This window comes from Oncorhynchus clarkii, chromosome 12, assembly GCF_045791955.1.
Source record: "Oncorhynchus clarkii lewisi isolate Uvic-CL-2024 chromosome 12, UVic_Ocla_1.0, whole genome shotgun sequence".
Lineage (NCBI taxonomy): Eukaryota > Metazoa > Chordata > Actinopteri > Salmoniformes > Salmonidae > Oncorhynchus > Oncorhynchus clarkii.
Window position 1 is genome coordinate 25,581,360 of NC_092158.1, and position 24,044 is coordinate 25,605,403.

The 24,044-nt window shown below is 40.4% G+C and overlaps 1 protein-coding gene and 1 pseudogene across 1 annotated transcript; both read right to left on the reverse strand.

The window, feature by feature from the left end:
• Positions 1-1,090: 1,090 nt before the first annotated feature.
• LOC139422419 (protein AATF-like) lies at positions 1,091-5,954 on the reverse strand (annotated as a pseudogene).
• Positions 5,955-7,808: 1,854 nt separating this feature from the next.
• LOC139421949 (LIM/homeobox protein Lhx1-like) lies at positions 7,809-11,716 on the reverse strand. The gene is made up of 5 exons (XM_071173086.1): positions 11,547-11,716; positions 10,136-10,359; positions 9,355-9,629; positions 8,550-8,715; positions 7,809-8,182 (listed from the first exon to the last, which is right to left on the reverse strand). The coding sequence occupies exons 1-5, from the start codon at positions 11,714-11,716 to the stop codon at positions 7,809-7,811; spliced, it is 1,209 nt and encodes a 402-aa protein (XP_071029187.1).
• Between the last annotated feature and the right edge of the window lie 12,328 nt (positions 11,717-24,044).

The following is a 24,044-nucleotide window of genomic DNA, read 5'->3' on the forward strand; positions in this document are numbered from 1 at the left end:
TTTAATCCTAGTAAAAATTCCCTCTCTTAGGTCAGTTAGGATCACCACTTTACTTTAAGAATGTGAAATGTCAGAATAATAGTATAGAGAATGATTTATTTCAGCTTTTATTTCTTTCATCACATTCCCAGTGGGTTAGAAGTTTACATACACTCAATTAGTATTTGGTAGCATGGCCTTTAAATTGTTTAACTTGGGTTAAATGTTTCAGGTAGCCTTCCACAAGCTTCCCACAATAAGTTTGGTGAATTTTGTCCCATTCCTCCTGAGAGAGCTGGTGTAACTGAGGCAGGTTTGTAGGCCTCCTTGCTCACCTACGTTTTTTCAGTTCTGTCCACATAGCTTTCTATAGGATGAGGTCAGGGCTTTGTGATGGCCACTCCAATACCTTGACTTTGTTGTCGTTAAGCCATTTTGCCACAACTTTGGAAATATGCTTGGGGTCATTGTCCAGTTGGAAGACCCATTTGTGACCAAGCTTTAACTTCCTGACTGATGTCTTGAGATGTTGCTTCAATATATCTACATATTTTTCCTTCCTCCTGATGCCATCTATTTTGTGAAGTGCACCAGTCCCTCCTGCAGCAAAACACCCCCACAACATGATGCTACCACCCCTATGCTTCATGGTTGGGATGGTGTTCTTCGGCTTGCAAGCATCCCCCTTTGTCCTCTAAACATAGCAATGGTCATTATGGCCCAACAGTTCTATTTTTTCATACTTTTCATGACTCTGTACTAGTACCCCCTGTATTTTACTGCTGCTCTTTAATTATTTGTAATGAAAAAAATGTACTTATCTATTTTTTACTGAACACTTATTTTTCTTAAAAACACATTGGTTAAGGGTTTGTAAGTAAGCATTTCACTGTAAGGTCTACCTACACCTGTTGTATTCGAGAAATGTGACAAAATTTGATTTGATTCTGGTTAACAATTAATAAGAACCTTACTGTAATAGTTTTCCATTCAAATGGTCAAAGAGATACAAAAATTGCTTTTTAGCAAAAAAAACTATTTCTCAAGCTAAAATGTTGCTAGGGACTGTCTGGGAGTGTTCTTAGTGTAATCTTAGTGTAATCTTGTAATCTTGAAAACTAGCTGTTATTGGCAGAGTTTTTATGTTAATTTATTGTTTTGGTACATTTTACCCCTTTTTCGTGACATCCAAATGGTAGTTACAGTCTTGTCCGAACGCTGCAACTCCCGTACGGACTCGGGGAAGGCGAAGGTCGAGAGCCAAGCGTCCTCCGCAACACGACCCCACCAAGCCGCACTGCTTCTTGACACTGCTCGCTTAACCTGGAAGCCAGCCGCACCAATGTGTCGGAGGAAACACCGTACAGTTGTTCACCACCTCATGGGTCTCCCGGTCATGGCAGAGAGGTTTGGAACTCGCTTTGTTATTGGTCTATATCAACTTATACCGCCTGGTGATGTCACCAGGCAAGCCCTATCAGGACATAACACAGCAAATGTATTCATACTTTTTAAGTGTTAGTTTCATCAGCTGTTGTACAATATGATACAAAACACAGGGGGAAAAAACGTTTGACTACACTGGGCCTATAAAGCCGGAAGTAGGTTGAAATTCCAGAGCATTTAATGTTAATCAGGAGAGTGGTCCATGTAGCAGAGTACAACGTGTGCTGTCTGTGGGTGTGGAGTGTGGAAGAGAGACAGTGCTGACCTGTGTGCTCCCCAGGTCTTACCCAGGGAGATGGGCCTATTGTCTGGGTTCTGATGGAGCAGCTGGTCCTGTAGCTCCAGTGGAGAGCCTTCAGGGCTTTGTGACCTTACAGAACATCATAGAGAGTACATGCTTTTGTCAGGATGTAATATACAAACAGAGAGATATGGGAACCAAGAGGGTAAAGATAGGAGGAAACATGCTATGAATATGGTGTCCAAAGTAACCTTAACATTGGTCTTTGTCAAACTCTGAAATTACGATTCGTAGTAAATATGATTACACATTTTTAATGAATTAGGGAAGTATGAGTGTAAATGGCATAACGGTGCAAGTCAAATCGTCAATATTAGCTGGGTGGAAAAGGGAAAATAATAAAACAAAGTTATGCAGCATAACAATAGAAAATGTAACTTCACTTGTCCAACCAATCTACAGAAAGTATTCCCCCCAAGCATAAAATGTTTTGGAGCAGATCTGCCTCGGCTGTTGTTAGTCCACATCTTGTCAACATCCATTAAAACATGCCACAAATCCTCGAGACTTTGCCCTCCAAATCACAGGTCGTAGGAAAAGAAAGGAGGTGGGGAACACTTATGATTCCTTCCTCTTCAACTTTAATCAAAAGTACACTGGCACGCTGGAGCCCCCTCCCTCCCTTTCATAATAATGGGCCGCTAAAAATTCAGGAGGCAGGCTCCACATCAATCACTCGCCAGATTTGAGTCCAATGTAATAAATATGCAAATGAGGAGAAGCCAGTGTCTCGTAGCTTTGAGATCAGCGCAGGGAGAAAGAAAGAGAAAAACTGTATTAATTGCCCATGGCCAGAGGAATCCTATTACTGTGGGCATTGATTCTAAAATTGTGTGAGTGATTTTCATGAGGGAGGTGGACTACCATCACGCCTTGAGAAAAATAGTATTAGAAGAATCATGACAAATCTGTCAGGTTTAAACAATAATGAGAGAAAGGCAAACTTGCGTTTCACATATGATTCCACTGTGGAAACACAAGGATTAAGATATTCTTATAAGAAAAGACAGAAAATATTATTTGGTTATGACAATCTTCCTATAGTGATGTTTTTACCGAGAGCCAAGCCTATTTCAGATTCTAGTCACATAGTTTGAATTATTTTCTACACACCAAATACTAAACCATAACACTAGCTCCAGCCTTGTCCACCAAGATTAAAAATTAATGTTTCAAATGCCATTGCGTTTAAAGTAACTTATTTTACGCACTAATAATCACTGCATATGCAGGCAAGCAATACTAATTTTCTAAATCTGTGTCTGGGAGATAACATGTCTAGACAAAACATTCAGTATTATCACCACATAATTTACTGGGTTGTAAACTTTAATGTGTGTTTTTGTGTAATTTTCCTTTTTTCCTCAATTTCCCCCTGGGGATCAACAAAGTTAAATTAATTTCATATTCTTGGTAGCTGTAAAATAAAATGTACTGTTTAAAATATAACCAGAAACAATGCACTCACTATTCTTCAACGCTCCAGCAAACACTGCTCCATCCCTCTTCTTGAACTATGGGAAGGTATGTGGTTGTGGCAGCTTATTGGCTGTCAGAAGAGCTTTCTGCACATTCATTTGCCCCTCAAGTAGCTGGTCCCAAAGAGCTGTGAAGATTCAATAAAATAATGACAAGGTTGTCTACTGAGAAAAAGAGATGATAATATGGGCTTAAGTTGTTTCATCATAGTGAAGAATATATATTACACATAGCAGGTCTATCAAAATACATACCAAGTTGATCTTTCCAAGCTTTCCCTTTCTCCACCTCTTCATCCACCTTCTCTTAAGAAAATATCATCACAGCTCCCACATCGTCATCTTCATCCTCCATCTGTTCATCCTCATCTTCCTCGTTCCCTCCATCCTCATCGCCACTTTCTTCATCATCATCATCTTCCTCTTCGCTCTCTCCAAAGTGATCCATCCCCTCTGTTAGCTTATGTAAGTCTGTCTCTGAGGGAAGTGTGATGTCCGTCTCCTTCTGCTTAGACACCAAGCTTTTCTTCTTAGCAGTGTCACTCTCAATCTTTTCATCATCTCCATCTTCAGCCTCTCCATCCTTCAGATCAGCATCATCAACATTGTCATCTTCAGCTTCCTCCTTGTTTTCATCATCATTGTCCTCATCCTCTCCTAAAAACCCAAATCGCAATAGAATGATAAGACCAGGATTCAATATTACATTTGAAAAAAACAAACAGATGTTCATTAACAACCATACGGCAATAAAATGTAGCATTTCTAACTAATGCAAGCAGTTAAGGATGTAGATGGCCTTCCACTCAGCAGCTGAATAATAGTAGTGCATGCCGTGTACACAACAGCTTAATGCTGTTTATCAGTTGTCTTCTAAGTTTAAATTGATTAGCTGCATGGCCCGTGTTTGACTTGTAAATCTTTGCCTTAATCAAGGCATTTTGTTTGGATAAACAGGGATTAGCTTGATTAACAGCAATGCAATTTCTCCATTTAATAGCCAAAAAAAAAAAACAGCCCACTTGAAGATGTAGGCCTAAGCTATTCTATGTTACATGCTTATTGTAATTAAACGTCTAGACATGATATGACAATACACAGCTGAGCATAGATTAAATTGGAAATAAGGAACCTACATCATTCTATTAAAGCTACGGTATCTTGTTGACCAGCAAAGTGTTATGGTAATAATTATAGGAGACGTTTACAAGATTATAAGAGAATCTAGTGTGGCGTGAGAGGCACATTTACTTGTAATTTATTTTGAACTGAATGATGGACAGTTACTAAATGTAAAGGTGTCCCTTGCAGAACCACAAGAGGGCAGAATTCTACAAAAGACCATTTTCAAATGCAGTGCCTTGATGAAATTGCTTTTGAAATACATTCTTCCTTCCTCCCGTCCTATTTATTTATTTTTTATTTAACCACGCAAGTCAGTTAAGAAAAAATTATTATTTACAATGACGGCCTAGGAACAGTGGGTTAACTGCCTTGTTCAGGGGCAGAACGACATATTTTTACCTTGTCAGCTCGGGGATTCGATCTAGCAACCTTTCGGTTACTGGCCCAATGCTCTAACCACCTGCCGCCCCAAAAGTGTGAGCATGTATCCTAAGGGTAATCATGTATCTGATTAAATAAGTAAAATCAAGGTTACTACCTTATCGTTTCACCAGTCCAACCTTGTCCGATCAATTCCAGGGACAGAAGGAGAAAAATATGCAGTTCAAGTACTTGAACCCAAACAACCAGCTCTCATCCAACTTTCTAGAAAGGTTCTTTATTTCCTTTTCCCTGTGGTCAGTTGCATTGATTATCCAACATACATGTTTAACATTATTATAAATGACACATTCATGTTCCAACTCACCAGAACCTTCGATCCCCTTTAGCATGTCTTTACGAGGTTGCCTTGCCCAGGTACCGTTTGTCTGTCTCTTCCAGCAGAGTTCTAGCTTTATTCCGGAGGCCACTCAAGGCAACCACATCATCACCACCACCACCACCCTCAAATGCCTCTACCACCTTGGCTTTCGTCTCTGGGAGGTATCCAAACAGTGAGATTGAATGATTGAAAATCATATCTGATCAATATACAAAGTGGCTGGCAATAATAGCTTACTGTTCAGGATCAGAATGTTACAATTAAATCAGAAGAATTCTTCAGGAGAAAGACAAGTCAAGTGGAATAACTGACAGGATATTGCCCCTCTCCATAAGGTCATGTCAATGTTGATTTGTACTCTTCAGCATCGAGCCGAATAACTAGCAATGACAATGAATATAAGAGGTTTGGAGAGATAAGAATACTAGCTAGTGAAAATATTAAAATTGTCATCATAGCTAGCTAGCAGCAACAATAGCAGAATCATGTTATTGGAACTGGTGCAGTGGGTGTTCATCCTACCTCACAACAAACACATGTCTAAGTGGATGGTTGCCAGTACTGTTGATAACTTTTGGCTAACAGGGTAGTCCTTTTTGAGCATCACAATCGTTTATATAGGTGTTTCGTGCTTTCAGTGTACTACTAGCCTGTTAGCTAACTGGCTAGCTTAGTTTTGCATGCTACCCGGCGTGTGTGTAACGAGTTGATACATGAAAACGGAAACATTGTTCTCAAATTGAAAGCAAAATATACCTATAAAACATTACAAATAGTGTATATCATTATCATCCCCTGGATCCGTGAACTTGGGCAGAGGATTTAATAAATCCTCGAGCTGTTGTGATTTGTAGCCAGTCATCGTTCCATGCACTCACAACTAACACGTGTTAATACCTACGTCATCAAGAGGCGACTCAAAGAAAATACAAATTGATTGACGAAATAGATCTGCAACAGTTTAACTTCAAGCAACCGGAGGTTGTTGTTTAGGCTATTGATTTTGGATTATTAAAATAATTCAACCAGATAATGTCGGGTGGACGAATACTATTCGACGTAATTGTTGTTCAGCATAATACACCTTAAACCCTTCAGATAAAGTGGGTTATAATATATGGTAAATGAATAATATACTTTCTATATGTTGTAGGCCTACTTCTATAATTAGTGTCACAGGGTTGTGACTGCAATTTTTTGGTGCCAATTCATACATGTAGGATCTCATTATCATATTTAAAAAATCTTATTGCATTTGAGAAATATGTAGGTCTACCGTTATATCATATGTTCTTAATTTATAGGCTTGATCTTCCTCTTTCCAAACTCCTATCCACTTATAGGAGAGGCCTGCTCAGACATCCTCATGTCAATGTATCTGATGATGGAGAGCTGAGTAGCGTTGTCGACGTGGATGTGGCCCTCTGTGTACTGTAGTCTAATCAGTGAGTGGATTCTGTTCATCGGACACACCCAATGTCAGGGATTTAAATAACGTAACACTAGGGCCTAGGGGCAGTTGGGTAAACTGTACTTTAGGTCGACTGTTTAGAAATCAAGAAGTGTGCAGAAGGTGTGTTAGAAGTGAGTGAGAAAAGAACAGTAGCGTCCATCTTTTCAACCTAAAAATGTCCACCCCTTTATCGTTAAAAAAGCTTGCAGTTTTTTTGTACGTGTTTTATTATACAGTGAATGGTCTAATATGCACTAGAGGTCACATAATCATATGAGAGTTGATATTTCAAGAATATAGCAGCTGCTGGTAACATATTTGACCATCAATGTTTAATCATTTGGACTTTCATGTAAAGACACAAAATAAAGCCTTTCGGACACAATAGACAGCCTCATTGTATAATTAACTATAATTTAACACATTCTGTTAAAAATGCTACTATGTTTCTTGTAGTATGTTCAGCAGTTGATGACGCAAAGCACTAACGAATTGTGCTTTTATCCTTATTTGGCAACTGTCTATTTGTGTTTTTAAATGTTCTTCGAAGTAAACACAATAATACAATCTAGCACAGTGAGGAACCATGACCATAATATAAATAGAATAAATACAAAAGTTTGGTTTGTTGCTTGAACGATGTTCACATCTGAATCAAGAGGTTTCAAACAATGCTCATATTCAAACCCCTGAAGTACAGTAAATATATACGTAAACAGTTGACTGTTCTACTGTATGTCCACCTCAAACCATTGTCCATAGATTTTTAGAAGGTTGACTTCTTCTTCAAATTCAAGTTATTTTCAATTAAATAAAAGATTATACAACTTTTTAAAGTTTTCCTTTTGAAGGCAAACTCTCTAGGATTTGGCAAAACACAGAAATATACAGAGAAACAAAAACAAATTTAGAAATAAGCACGAATACCAAAGCCATCATAAAAGCTTTAGGTAAAAAATCATTATCATTTGATATGGTAGACCCTCTAAAGCAAAAGTTCTGCTGAACGCTTGTACAGTATTCACCATTATATGACTGCTTTAGAGTCTACACTGTTACTGTGTGAATCTTTAAATAAAACTGCAACAATCAAAACAGCAGTAAAGGTAGTTAGAGACAAGTAATAAATTAAACGCGTATATATTATTATATATAAATTAATTGATGAATAAATAAATAATATAAAGTAAAAGGGATACTCGCTCAGGACTTCAGTTGCCTCCTAAGTCAATAGTTAGCCTTGGCTTCATAATGTCCTGTGGGCTACCAGACAGTGCCTTCGCTCATCTCTGAGGAGGGGTGTGACAATTGGTTGCTGTATCCACTGCCGTTGATGGACAGTGAGGTGAAGGGTGTGCTGACGCCACACATCTCACTGGAGATGCTGTGCATTGACCCGGGTCCGTTGGGCTCGGGGCTAGGCGAGTCCACTGGATGGTGAGATATGATGTCAGTGAAGCACTGCACCTCACCAGATGGGTGGTGCCCAGCCAGGTGATGGTCCATGCCACCTAAAGGGGTGCCAGCGGGGCCAGAGGAGAAGCCTAGGTCCACTGGGGTCTGGGCCTGCAACAAGGGGGGGCCTTGGGTGTAGTACTCAAAATTTCCTCCAGGTCCATAGTATTCACTCTGATAATCTACAAACATATACACCAGAATTATTATGGGAAATGCTTATGTGGTGAAAATAAAAACTTTAACAAAATGTCTTGTACCGGTACAATGCAACTATAGGAATGTCATTTAAATTACTAAAAAAGTACAACTATTCCATTTCCAGTAGTATAAAGGGTTAATTTGCCATAATAGTTATTTGGAGGATGACAGTATTGTAATTTGACTTTTTTTATGCTATAAAACACCTGTGAATTATGAGGGAAATTGGACATTTAAATAAGGTAAAAAGGCCTGTGCATGGCGCTCATAGTCAAAATGCATTTCTGATGATCTTTAAAACACAAATGTGTTATTTGGGTGAACCATGGTGAATATAAAATACCTTACCTCCATAGTATGAGAAATGGCCGTTGGGGACCAGCTCCCCGGGTTCGAGTCGGTCCACCAGAGTTCTCATTCTCCTTGGACTGCGGAAGAACGAGTGCCTTCTCGCCCCCAGTGCACTCAGCTGCTTCATGCGCCGCTCTTTAGACCGACGATTTTGGAACCAAACCTGCACACCACAAATTACATGGAAATGGCTGATTGAAATGGAGTTTTCAGCCCCGGTCAAATATTTATTTTGTACATCAGAAATGTGTGCAGCATCTCGAGGTCCCAGATCGGATGACATGTTGTGAAATGCCCTTTTAATAACCATGACGTGATTAGCCTATAGGCCTATACCTCTAAATGGGTCCTTGGCTCAACTGTCAAATGCTTAATGATCTTTAACCTAGTTTATCGTATGAAACATACGAAACGTGAATACCAGGGACTTAACAGCCAGGGACACCCCCCCCCCCCCCCCCCCCCCCTCCCACCACCCTTTTAATTCCACAATTGCCACATTCTCGTAACATATGCTAAAGCCTAAGAGTCCAACATTTAGCCGCTATTTCAAAATGAGAAAACAAAGACCTTTGCATTGATGTGTATAGACTATAGATAGCCTAGAGGTCATGGTGTGAAAACATTGTGAAGTCATGACAATATGTGCTTCTGCACCACTTTCGTGGTAAGCAATCTGCATATCTTGCCATCTGCCATTATTGACCTTGAAAATACTTTCTCACAGACCCGTATAATAATTCTGTTTTTTTTTTATTTTTATTGTTCATGTGATACAGACGTAAGCGAAATGGACTCTTACCTGGATCACTCTCATGTTGAGACCTGTCTCCTGCGCCAGCTGTTCTCGAATGTGTCTTGTGGGTTTTGGCGTGGCCGTGAAAGCAGCTTTGAGGACCTCAAGTTGCTTGGCTTTTATAGTTGTTCGAGGCCCACGTCGTTTCCCCCCTACGTTCTGCTCATCGTTTTCATTGCTACCCACCTCTTTATCGGATAAAGGCCCGATTTCCGAATCTTTACCATCATCCTGTGGGTCTTGGGAATCTGGAGATAGACTTGGGTCACTGCAGGTCGTGACTGTGAGATGAAAGAAACATGAAATGAAATTACTTTCAATCTATTCTTATGTCTTTATATACTCTTCATGAACGAATATACAAAAAATAATCGACAAGAATACATTTCATTAGAGTATTATTAGGCTACGATTGGGCCAATTAATATTGTCATTGTTAGTATTATGCACTAGACATATTAGCCAACTACCTTTAGACATATTATTATTGGTGATGATAACATGAATTAACAATCAATTCTAATCCTTATAATAATATTTTAATCGTCATCAAGGTCATTGTTTAGATTTGTACTGTTATTGAACCTATCAGGATACTGTTATCGTAACTGTTCCACCCCCCCCCCCCCCAAAAAAAAAAAACATTTTTTATAAATGGAATATAAAGCAATAGCAAAAAGTTGAAAATAATGATTCACAAGAGACTATAGAATTATATAGAATATACATATATATATTAACGCTTTATGGTTGAAAATTGGGATGTGGTTCAAGTCATGTTCCATACCTGAGAGGAGGGTTGTGTCCTTTCCGTTGCTATTGCTTAGGTAGTCCTCTTTACAAACAAACTTAAATTCATCTAAAATGTACATTTCCTCTCCAGTAGATAGCTGTTTGTTACACATCATGCACGTGAAACAGTTCAGGTGAAACACTTTGCTCTTTGCTCTTCGAACCAAATCGTTGGGCGAGATTCCCTGGGCGCAACCTCCACACTTTGTGCCAAATCTCCTAAAAGAAAGAAAGTAAAAATAAATACCATCATTGATCAAACAAAACAGGGTTGACAGTGTAGCAGCAAATAGCCACAGAAAATATTCACATCAGATTACCAATAACATGAAAACATTATTGGCAACATTATAGATGTTTACACGAAGGGATACGCGTTTTTCATGACGCAAAATATTTAATTTTCAGTATTTTGATGCTTAATATATTTTTGATGATTCCAAGTGAATATAAATATATATATCAATTTCGTATGCTTTTTCTTTTCAAGTTTGTTTGTGAATCTGGAAATTACAGGCTACACGGATGTTGGGCCTGCACTAGCTTCACCGCCACTATATTAATTTCACACAGATAACCAGTTATTTAGCAACCATAAATATAAGATAATAATTATGTTTTTTAGGCTAAATACATTTTTATAAATAAATATAAATGTATCTTATATTTAGGCCTAGGTTTACGTGTTGTAGAACTATTATTAGGCCTACCTAAAACTATAATTCAAGAAAGGCCACGCCGTTTATTATTAGGTTATTGTATGGAGAGAAGTCAAACATGCATCAAACAACGGTCCATTATTGAAATATATCCCATTTAATGCTTGAAAATTACAAAGCCACAGTTACATTTTCAATGTAGCCTATATTTATGTAAATAGTTGTGTATTTAAATAGTTAACAAACGTGTGGACTGGAGTTCTGTGATTGCAGTGTGGGTTTTCTCAAGATGATTTATTATTCAAATCCACTTATCACATTTTCACTAGAGTCTCAGCAAACAAACGGTCGTGCGCCGACTGATTGAACGCAGAATACACTTCCGTCAAGAATCCTGGCATAATTTTAATCCCCGCGGTTTGTTTGACAGCCTTTCCTTGTAAACAAAGGACGTTTTTCTTTAATCCGTCACAGAACATGGTGATATATGCTTATAATGTATCATATTTTCCTGGATCACCACTCATAATCTGGTTTGTTCAAATTATGTCGCTCATGAGGATAGATTAAACCAGATTGACACCAGGCAAAAAAATAATAATAATCTTGCAAAATAATTGTATAATTATAAAACTTGCATTTCACATAATCTGTTGTACATTTGCATAGTTCTGCTTAATTGGATACCCAGTAGAAGCTAAAGCTCTTCCGCACAATATTGAAAGGCATGTGCCCAGGCGTGCTTACCTAAAAAAGTCGTTTTTGCAGTACAGCCTCCCTTCCCGTGAAAAACATTTTTCTGTCAAATTGCATTTACAGTCACAGCACTGTACGCACTTGATGTGCCATGGTCTGTCCAGAACATTGAGTAGAAACCTGTCCAGAATAGGTCTTTCGCAGCCGGCACAGTGAACCATATTTGGATAATTCCAGCTATTCCAAGTGAATGTCTTTCTTTTTTTGTCCCAAACCAAAGCGATGTCTCCTTGGTCGCTTTGTTGATTTAGAGAATGACCTGCTCTAGTCCACTCCTACAATCCAGAGGATGCAGCTCATCCAGACGAATCTCTCAACAATGAGCTAGCATCATCATATCCCTTGAGCAAAAATATTATTGCATTCCTCTTGCATGGACAGAACAAAACTTGGCTATAAAAAATGGTATCAAAAAAACGAAAACGAACAAATAACTTATCAAAGTAAATACATTTCACAAGCAAGAATGCAAACTTGAGAGCAGCAAGGCCTCCGCTTGTCCATCAAAATGAGCCAAGAGGTGCGATAGTAGGCTAATGATTTAGTGTATCTGAACAAGGCATCATGCCACTAAAATTACGCACGAATACATAACTGCCACACAGCCAAATAATTATTGCCAAAGTCGAAAGTTAACACAAATATCACAAAAATCTGTTCAATATCTTGTCGATTCTGTCATAATCCTTCTATTCTTCGAGTATGATGCACTCTTTAGTCCAAGCTTCAGTATCCGTACCTCTGAAAGCGCACGAGCTAGCCTTATTACGAGCCTCCTGACGTCATGTTGAATCGACACCTATCAGCAGCTTGCTGTTGGAGTGGCAATTAATATGCCCGCTAAACTTGCCCGACGGACCCACTGAGGACTAGGGAGCAGAGAACGACTATTGCCTCGTATCTTTGAAACTGTCGTATTGTTTTAGAAACTCGTAAATTCCAACTCGATACAGCAGGTATATAACATATTCCAGGTCGAAGCGGAGCAAGGGTCTCCGGATAGGATACATTTAATAAGGTACAGTATTTCATGAAAACAACAACTTTTCTTGTAGCTTACAGTCATTTTGGCAGAGGGAACTAAGTTCGTTTACATCTAACATTATTTATCTGAAATTGGAAATATAATTTATTAGGCTATCATTATGTTTAGGCCTTCCTATATCATTTTTTTGCACGTCTTAGGAGAGGAGAGAAAGTGAATGACACGGACGCACTGAAGTTCACAGATCGATTAATCAAACGGAAATGCATCTCTGACACATGCATGGATATTTAGATAGTTCACTGAGAAACGTACGGATAATATGTGACTGACTTCTCACTTTATTCGAAAGGAAACCACCACCTTCACATGTGGAAGAAGGGCAATGCAAAACGACAGAGTTAGGTTAACTTGCAATTATAGAGTTTGATGTGGTCAGACTTGGACGATGATGATGATGATGAAGATTACATATATTTTATAATTACAAAAGTGGGCTATTAAACGCACATTAAGAGTTCGTTTGGATGTCTTTGACAGACATTAAAAACTCACGAAAAATATTTTTTAAATTAATAGTCTTAATTTAGTTTTCACTCTATGGCTCTTAACTTCAAACAGGACAATATGCCTGTGTAATAGTATCTGGCCCTGTATATGGTATGCTTACTTATTTCCTTATTATGTTCTTCATGTTTCTTCTTATTTCTCGTGTGTGTTTTGTCTAGTATTACATTGTTATTGATTATTGCATTGTTGGTTTTGAGTTTGCAAGAAAGGCATTTCACTGTACTTGTGCATGTGACATTAAAAACTTGACACTGGATGTTTTTCATAGAATAAAACAATTTTAACCTCCGGAAATGTACATAGTTACTTATGACTGTGTTTTGATGTCTTAATAATTTAGAGTAGCCTATATTTTCGCTAACTAGAGTTGAACTAACATAATTGTTATAACCTTGTCAACAACTATAACAATTTGTCAATTATTATAGTCAATTATTATTCACTATTTAGGCCTACTCTGTATACAGGTCTACATTTTACTAGCCTACATTGTTTTCCAAAGGGTATTGTTATAATACTGTATTAAAGCAACATAGCGAAAGAGTAGACCTGAGAATAAGACTGTGGAGCCGTGACAGAAATGACAAATCATCATGACTTCATCATCTGCAGATGAGGGGAGGGAAGGGCTCTGGGAAGTCTGAATACAAGCTTTCTACATAGATTAATGTTTCCCTGCGCTTATTCTACATTTTGGGTGAAAGGGCAAGGATAATCATTATAATATCATGTCTAGCGATAGGCGCTCCCTGAAAGATAGTATCGCGCAGTGGGCAATGCACTTGGGACAGTCTTCGGGGCTGGGAACATGGAGATAGCGGATTTTCATGCCCATTTTCTCCCACCGGCCACAGCTCTGCGTGCCGCTGATATCAGTTGCCCGGGGAAATGTATAAACAATCAACCGTGTGGACGACTGAAACTGTTGTTATATAGTCCCATTCAGACTCTGAAATATAAATCCAGGTCTATTCTTGTAGGCCCAGCTCCTCATATGATTTATGTATTTGTATATGTGCAAAGTAGGCTTCCCACTGGGCACAGACGTCAGTTCAACGTCTATTCCACGTTGGTTCAACATAATTGAATTGAAATGACGCAAGGTTTGGAACTCTATTGGTTTATTAACTAATTTAAACAGCTCTTACACTAAAATTGCATTATCATAATTTTCACAATTTCACACAGAACCTCATAGTTTGGAAATATATATATGTTTTAAAAACACAGGGAAATCGTTTTTGACTGCACTAGGCCTTTAAATTGATCAAATACAGTTTATCATAACACTGGGGGAAAAATCGGGTTGGAAAATTAGATTAAGATTAATTAAATCCGCGAGGGAAAAAAATGTATTTGCATAGCAACCACTGAGTCTTCAGAAAAAATAGAGCCGAAAGAGAACTGATTTCATTTGAGTAGATTATAGGGTGGCTCGCGCATGAGAATCACCACAATCTATTACATTCGTCTGATTGTCTTCATAGCCTTTTGTGTGCGCAAGTGCAGCTCTTGTTGAAGATAGAGCCACCACCGGTGGACGTGTTTAATTTTATAGCACATAGATCAGGAGAGAGGCAACGCTTTACTTTCGCCAGGAGAGAGATAGTTCACCACCGCCTTACGGTTTTATGTTGGGGATATGTCAAGCAGATGAAAAGAATGGCTAATGCATAAGCAAAACTCGGTAGTCCCTGCCCTGCGCACATTGAGATGACGTATGGTCCTTATTTAGGGTCCTTACCATGCATGTGCGAGGCCAATGCATTTTGAAATCAAGGATGTAAATTGATAGTGTAATTCTCACAGACACGCACACACACACACGTAGACACACACACACACGCCATACAAAAATATATAGAATAGGCCTAGTTTTGAATACACAACAGGTTTACAAATTCAGCAGTTAATATTTAATAGTCTAAAATTAAAATAGACGTTTCGGATAACTATTTTCATGCCCGTGTAAAATATTTTTTCTTGCAGTCGTAGGTTTAACTTAGCCCTAATAATAAAACCATTGGGTTAATTTATGTTTCCTATTTTTGGACCAATCATCCCTTGCACACAGCGTCTATTCAAATGACAATCTGGCTGTAGCTGATGGATGGCTGAAGTCTACCTCCTCTATCCTATACCCAGAGGCTGTGAGAATCTACAAATCACCCAAAACACAGTACACATAGGCCCCATCATTTCAAACACATTGTTGTTCCCCTGGTTACTTAATATTTGAATAGATTTGAGATGCAGGCAGAGAACAGGCCTGAGCAGAGGGTGATGGGAAAGACCTGGCTGTCAGACCTGCTTTAAGTACCAAAACACGCAATGCATGCAGTTCTTGTATGCTTTCAAATGCAGTATTATTCATGAAGATATGAAGATCCTGTTCCCACAAATGATCTGTTGATGAACACATATCATCAAAAATAAAGGGCTACATGTAAACTATATACAAAGATATACACTGAGTGTACAAAACATTAAGAACACCTGCTCTTTCCATGACATAGACTGACCAGGTGAATCCAGGTGAAAGCCATGATCCCTTATTGATGTCACTTGTTAAATCCATTTGAATCAGTGTAGATGAAAGGGAGGAGACAGGTTAAAGAAGGAGTTTTAAGCCTTGAGACAATTGAGATATGGATTGTGTTTGTGTGCCATTCAGAGGGTGAATGGGCAAGACAAAACTCAACATTAGGAAGGTGTTCCTAATGTTTGGTATACTCAGTGTACATTTAGGCTACTAAGTTGTTCAATTCCAAAATTCCCCCTTCTCCACCAAACTGAAAGACACCGATCTCTCTGCATCGTAAAGCCCAATAATACTACCTTTCTCCCATCCATACCCCTCTACCCTCTTACAATACCCTTTCCACTCCTCCTAGAATCCTAATGTTGCCCCTCCTTTGCCCCTGTAGAAAACTGCATCATAGTAGGTTACTGTTACTAGGAATAATCAGACTCTTCCCCACAGTGAGCGAAGCCTCCTTTCCTGTACCACTCTGATCATTCTATTTCACCAGGGAATTTCTCTACTACAGGGGTATTCAATCGGAGTTACTGCAGTGGGACCGTGGAAAAGTATATAAAAAAATGTTTCAATGTTTTTATGAATATCTCTAGTAACAACAGAATAAACACATTTTGAATTACATACCGACAGTAGAAAAGAGGAGAATATCTTCTTTCTAATGTCAACTTTATTTCCTAATATTGAGCAAATTACTAATTGGAGCCAATTAAGCTTATTGAAGTATCTGACATAGGCTTTGAAAAAGCACCCACGAATAGGCTACTAGTGCAGCAAGTATCGCTCGCTGCTGGTAAGCTTTCTTGACTTGGACTTTATGTTTTTCCAACACATGGCTAACCTTTGTTTAACAGCTGCTCTTAGCGGAAATGTTTTTGGCGTTACCTTTCCAGCTAATAGGCTTAGAGTTTGCACTTCCTCTTCCAGTTCTAATGTGAGGAGGTCAAAATAATGAAACATTATCTACCAAATCTAATCATTTTAAGATGTTGATTACTTCTCCTTGCCATTATCATTCACCTGATGATAACATAGGATGGGGGTCCCTGGGAAAGAAATGGTTGAAGACCCCTGCTCTAATATATCCAGTAGAGTAAGTAAGAATTCTTTCTCCCCTCTGTTTCTGTCCCTATCACACTACTCTTTCTCCCTGAGAATGTTACCGAATTGGTGGGAGAGAGTGTCTGATACAGTGTGAGCTGATGTTGTAAAATATGTATTTGCTAGCCACCATGTGGTTCTGTATACAACATATTTTAAATACTACCTACTTAACTACAATAGGTAGGTAATGGCATTTTCCATGAATGATCCATTTATCCATTTTCCATTCTGCTGAGGATCCTGTAGCCTTGTCTAGCTCAAAAGAATGTTAATTGTTGGACATTAAAGACTGTAAATACACCAGAAAATCAGCTCCAACTGATTTTAATTTAGGAAATCTGTTCTCAAATACTTCCACTTATAATAGAGAAACACGTGATCTTATACGAATGTAAGCAAGGTCTGAAATTATTATGTTTTAGTCAAATATTATATCTGTTGCGGTCAATTTGCAGTCTACTTGTATTTTTATTTATTAGAGATCCACATAAACTGCTTCCAAGGCAGCAGCTACTCTTCCTGCGGTCCAGACACATTAAGGCACTTACATCACACATAAAACAAAAGATAACACAGTCTATCATACACCATAATTACACAACTACATATCTACTCTACAAAGTGTATAACACCACCATACAACAATATTACAATGTACATGTGTAGAGTGTGTGTTCTAGCGTGTGTGCGTATGCGTGTGTCTGTACCTGTGTGTATCTCTTCACAGTATTTGTATCTGTTTTTTAAAATCTGATTCTATTGTTCGCATCAGTTACCTGATGTGGATTAAAGTTTCATGAAGTCATGGCTCTGTGTAGTACTGTGCACCTCCCATAGTCTGTTCTTGACTTGGGGATTTTGAAGAGACCTCTGGTTGATATGCATTGGTGTCCTGGCTGTGTGCTAGTAGTTTAAACAGACACATCGGTGCATTCAGCATGTCAACACTTCTTATAAAAACAAATCAAATCAAATGTTATTTGTCATATGCGCCGAATACAAAAGGTGGAGACCTTACAATGAAATGCTTACATACAAACCCTTAACCAACAATGCAGTTTTAAGAAGAAAAAAAAGTAAGAGATAAGAATAACAAATAATTAAAGAGCAGCAGTAAATAACAATAGCAGGGCTATATACAGGGGGTACTGGCACAGAGTCAATGTGCGGGGGCACCATTGTCGAGGTAATTGAGGTAATATGTACATATAGGTAGAGCTATTAAACTGACTATATAATAACAGAGAGTAGCAGCAGTGTAGAAGGGGGGGGGGGGGGGGCAATGCAAATAGTCTGGGTAGCCCTTGGATTAGCTGTTCAGGAGTCTTATGGCTTGAGGGTAGAAGCTGTTTAGAAGCCTCTTGGACCTAGACTTGGCGCTCCAGTACTACTTGCCGTGCAGTAGCAGAGAGAACAATCTCTGACACAGCCTGGTATACTGTAGAGGTCCTGGATGGCAGGACGCTTGGTCCCGGTGATGTACTGGGCCGCACGCACTCCCCTCTGTAGTGCCTTGCGGTCGGAGGCCAAGCACTTTCCATACCAGGCAGTGATGCAACCATGCTCTCGACGGTGCAGCTGTAAAATCTTTTCAGGATCTGAGGAGGCATGCCAAATCTTTTCAGTCTCCTGGGGGGGAATACGTTTTGTCGTTCCCTCTTTACGACTGTCTTGGTGTGCTTGGACCATGCTAGTTTATTGGTGATGTGGACGCCAAGGAACTTGAAGCTCTCAACCTGCTCCACTACAGCCCCGTCGTTGAGAATGGGGGGTGCCCGGTCCTCCTTTTCCTGTAGTCTACAATCATATCCTTTGTCTTGATCCCATTGAGGGAGACATTGTTTTCCTTGCACCCCACGGTCAGGTCTCTGACCTCCTCCCTGTAGACTGTCTCATAGTTGTCGGTGATCAGGCCTACCACTGTTGTGTCATCGGCAAACTTAATGATGTTGTTGGAGTTGTGCCTGGCTGTGCAGTCATGAGTAAACAGGGAGTGCAGGAGGTAATTGAGTACGCACCCCTGAAGGGCCCCCGTGTTGAGGATCAGCTTGGCGGATGTGTTGTTGCCGACCTTTACCACCTGGGGGCGGCCCGTCAGGATGTCCAGGATCCAGTTGCAGAAGGAGGTGTTTAGTCCCCGGGACTTTAGCTTAGTGATGAGCTTTGAGCTTTTGTCCAGGTGTGAAAAGGCAATGTGGAGTGCAATAGAGATTGCATCATCTGTGGATCTGTTGGTGCGGTATGCAAATTGGAGTGAGTATAGGGATTCTGGGATTATGGTGTTGATGTGAGCCATGACCAGCCTTTCAAAGCATTTCGTGGCTACAGATGTGAGTTCTACGGGTTGGTAGTCGTTTAGGCAGGTTACCTTAGTGTTCTTGGGCACAGGGACAATGGTGGTCTGCTTGAAACATGTTGGTATTACAGACACAGACAGGGAGAGGTTGAAAATGTCAGTGAAGACACTTGCCAGTTAGTCAGAGCATTCTCGGAGTACACGTCCTGGTTATCCATCTGACCCTGCGGCCTTGTGAATGTTGACCTGTTTAAACGTCTTGCTCACATCGGCTGCGGAGAGTGTGATTACACAGTTGTCCAGAAAAGCTGATGCTGTCATGCATGTTTCAGTGTTACTTACCTTAAAGCGAGCATATAAGTTATTTAGCTCGTCTGGTAGGCTCATGTCACTGGGCAGCTCTCAGCTGTGCTTCCCTTTGTAGTCTGTAATAGTTTCCAAGCCCTGCCACATCCGACGAGCGTCGGAGCCGGTGTTGAATTATGGTCAGATTTGCCAAATGGAGGGCGAGGGAAAGCTTTGTACGCGTCTCTGTGTGTGGAGTAAAGGTGGTCTAGAGTTTTTTTCCCTCTAGTTGCACCTTTAACATGCTGATAGAAATGAGGTAAGACTGATTTAAGTTTCCCTGCATTAAAGTCCCCGGCCACTAGGAGTGCCACCTCTGGATGAGCCTTTTCCTGTTTGCTTATGGAGGAATACAGCTCATTGAGTACGGTTTTAGTGCCAGCATCCGTCTGTGGTGGTATGTAGACAGCTACGAAAAATAAGTCTGAAAACTCTCTAGGTAGGTAGTGTGGTCTCCAGATTATCATGATATTCTCTACCTCAGGCAAGCAAAACCTCAAGACTTCCTTAGATATTGTGGACCAGCTGTTGTTTACATATATGCAGAGGCCACCGCCCCGTGTCTTATCAGAGGCTGCTGTTCTATCCTGCCGATAGAGTGTATAACCCGCCAGCTATATGTTATTAATGTCATCGTTCAGCCGCGACTCGGTGAAACATAAGATATTACAGTTTTTAATGTTCCGTTGATAGGATATAGTAGTGATGAAGTCAATCTCTCTTCCACTTTGAGTCATGAGAGATTTACATGCATATTATTAATGTTAGCTCTCCGTGTACATTTAAGGGTTAGTGGTGCTGCCCTATTCTGAGCCAATTGTAATTTTCCAAGGTCCCTCTTCGTGTCACCTGACCACACATCTCCAGGTGCGACAAAACTAGGGCTTGTAGGAACTGCCTTGTTGATAGAGTTTTATTATGGACAGACTTCTAAATATTTAGGACTATCTTATTCCTTGCCACCCATTCTAAATCAAACTGCAGCTCTTTGTTCAGTGTTACATTGATTTCACTCGCTGTAGTATACATGGACACACTGGCTTTACTCTTTAGTAAAGACTGAAAAAAGTAAGGGGCCTAGACAGCTGCCCTGGGGAATACCTGATTCTACCTGGATTATGTTGGAGAGGCTTCCATTAAAGAACACCCTCTGTGTTCCGTTAGACAGGTAACACTATATCCACAATATAGCATGGGGTGTATAAAGCCATAACACATACATGTTTTCCAGTAGCAGATAATGATCGATAATGTCAAAGGCTGCACTGAAGTCTAACAAAACAGCTCCCACAATCTTTTTATCATCAGTTTCTCCCATATTCAGTCATATGTGTAAATGCCATACTTGTTGTCCAATGTCCCTCCTCATAAACATGCAGAAAGTCTGTTGTCATTTTGTTTACAGTAAAATAGCATTGTATCTGGTCAAACAATTTTTTTCTCAAAAAGTTGATTTAGGGTTGGTGACAGGCTGATTGGTCGGCTATTTGAGCAAGTAAAGTGGGCTTAACTATTCTTGGGTAACATAATTACTTTTGCTTTCCTCCAGGCCTGAGGGCACACACTTTCTAGTAGGCTTAGATTGAAGATATGGCAAATAGGAGTGGGAATATCATCCCCTATTATCCTTAGTAATTTTCCATCCAAGTTGTCAGACCCCGGTGGCTTGTCATTGTTGATAGACAACAATAATTTTTTTAACCTCTTCCACACTCACTTCACAGAATTCAAAATTACAACGTTTGTCTTTCATAATTTGATCAGTTATTCTTGGATATGTGGTGTCGGCATTTGTTGCTGGCATGTCATGCCTAAGTATGCTAATCTTGTCAATTAAAAAATCATTAGGCCTCCCGGGTGGCGCAGTGGTTAAGGGCGCTGTACTGCAGCGCCAGATGTGCCATCAGAGTCCCTGGGTTCGCGCCCAGGCTCTGTCGTAACCGGCCGCGACCGGGAGGTCCGTGGGGCGACGCACAATTGGCCTAGCGTCGTCCGGGTTAGGGAGGGATTGGTCAGTAGGGATCTCCTTGTCTCATCGCGCACCAGCGACTCCTGTGGCGGGCTGGGCGCAGTGCGCGCTAGCCAAGGTTGCCAGGGGCACGGAAGCCAGCTGACACATTGGTGCGGCTGGCTTCCGGGTTGGATGTGAGCTGTGTTAAGAAGCAGTACGGCTGGTTGGGTTGTGTATCGGAGGACGCGTGACATTCAGCCTTTGTCTCTTCCGAGCCCGTATGGGAGTTGTAGCAATGAGACAAGATAGTAGCTACTACAACAATTGGATACCACGAAAAAGGGGTCAAATTTAAAAAAAAATAATAATAATAAAAAAAAATCATTAAAGGTTTTGTTGGTTTTGTGATGAATGAACCATCTGAGTCAATGAATGATGGAGCTGAGTTTGCCTTTTTACTATAATTCTTCATATCATTTAGCTTTGTTTCATACTATACTACTCTTTATTCAGTTTAGACACATGATTTTTAAATTTGCAGTATGTTTGCCAATTGGTTGTGCAGCCAGACGTATTTGCCATTCCTGTGCTGTTTGTAACAACCCTGGTAGGTTGACTGATAACCTGAACCAGGCTTGAGTGGGCAGCTTGATGAAAGCCAGTCAATATTTAAATCACTCAGAAAATATACCTCTCTGTTGATATCACATACATTATCAAGCATTTCACACATTATCCAGATACTGACTGTTAGCACTTGTTGGTCTATAGCAGCCTCCCACAAGAATGGGCTTTAAGTGAGGCAGATGAACCTGTAGCCATATTACAGTATTTAACATGAGATCCTCTCTAAACTTTACAGGAATGTGGTTCTGAATCTTTCACACCCGCGGCCCAACGATGGTACTGTACCTGAAATAAGTGGCCGCTTTATGGAATCTTTCAGCGCTAGAATCAGTTCTTTAAAATCAATTTTCAGAATTTCCGAGCTATTCCTTCTAATGTCGTTTGACCCCACATGGACTACGACAGCGTCAGTTCCTGGCAACTGTCGTAGAATGGTCAGAAGCAGCATTGTAATGTCCTTTACTCATGCTCCAGGATAGCACAGGGTTTTTTCCCTGGGAACCATGATGTTTCTTACCATAGAACTGCTGATGACGACAGCTGTTGCAATGGCTGAGGAGGTCCGGCCGTTTCGCCTTGAGTGGTTTCACAAACCCCTTGAGGACCGAGGGGTGGTGGGGCCCAATGGACCTGAGCCAGCTGTAGTATCCATCATGGATGATGAATTGTCTCAGATAACTTCACGGTCTGCTGAGGATGGAAGCTCTGAGGATCTGAATCTGAGGTAGAAGCCATTGGAGAGGAAGACAGAACAGAGGATGAAGGCGCAGGTACCTCCGGATCCGATCTGAAATAGGAAGCCCCCAGGGAAGAAGGCGCCGGAGCCTCTGCATCCAGGGTGGCAAAGCTTATTCTAGTCTGTGTCCGGTCCGGGCTTAACATCTCCAAGGAGGCCCCCGTTGCCAGAGGACACTGTTTTCCCCAGTAGCTTGTGTAGGTTCGCTAAGTGTTTGTTAAGAGTAGCCACTGTAGTCCTCTGAAAGCAAACAGTTGCTACAGTCTAGAAATGATTTGTGAATATGTTCTGCCCCCCGACCATCCATTCAAAAAACAATCGGCCCCCTAGTTGTTAATCCCTGCTGTAAACATACTGTATGTGATCTCCATTCACTCGGTCTCCCATTTGAAATGCAACAAACACCAATATGATAAATATCACAATGAAAGAAATCTGTTGCAACACGTCAATGGAAAGTGAAAATGATTTGCTTGGTTATATTGAATGCTGCTGTGCGGTGGGGCTGGGAGCCTCCAGCTAGGTTTGTGTTCGTTCCTCTGTGAGATCGAGGTGTTGATTGGAAGCCTGGCCCAGTGCACTTGGTCTCCAGCACCACTCCAACACACAAGAGGTCTGAACAGCTCTGGAATCAGGCAGGGTGCACGTTGTTTGTTTTGGACTCAGAAAGCATCTCATTAGTGTGTGCTAATTGCAGCTAATTGTCTCTAATGAGATGAACAGGCAACCCGGTGGGATCATTCATACAAATAATTTGTAGGAAAAAATAAATGACTAGATGCTAATTGGAGCCAATTAACGCTGATTACGCAATACTGGAATGTGGAAGTAATAGATACAAATATTAAATAGCAAAGAAGCTGAAAATACACAGCATATAATAACAGCCTAGTGCTGCCTGAGCCTTTGAAACAAACTAATTCTCACCTGCATGTACAGCACTTCATCAGCTGTAGTTGATATAACAAACTCCTGTTGCTCTCTCTCTCTCTCTCAGCTGATTAATCAGAGACTCTCCTACAGTGCCAATCACACTTCACCAGAGCTTTATCCATTCATCAACCACCACTCTGTTCTGAACTACAGAACGACTTCACTGTAACATTGCAAAATTAAGGGCTCCATTGTGCAGCACCTCAAACAATGGGAAGTGATGTATATAAAAAGAGAGAGGAGAGGAGCGAGTGGGTGAGACTATATCCTCTCACTTGTTGCAGAAACAGGGCTGGGCGACGGGGCAGATGGTTCAGTCTTTGTTGTGGGCAAGCCCCTATCTGGCTCCCAGATAGAGGCTTGTGGCTCAGCCCGCCGTGCTATTCCCAAAGAGGTGACAAAT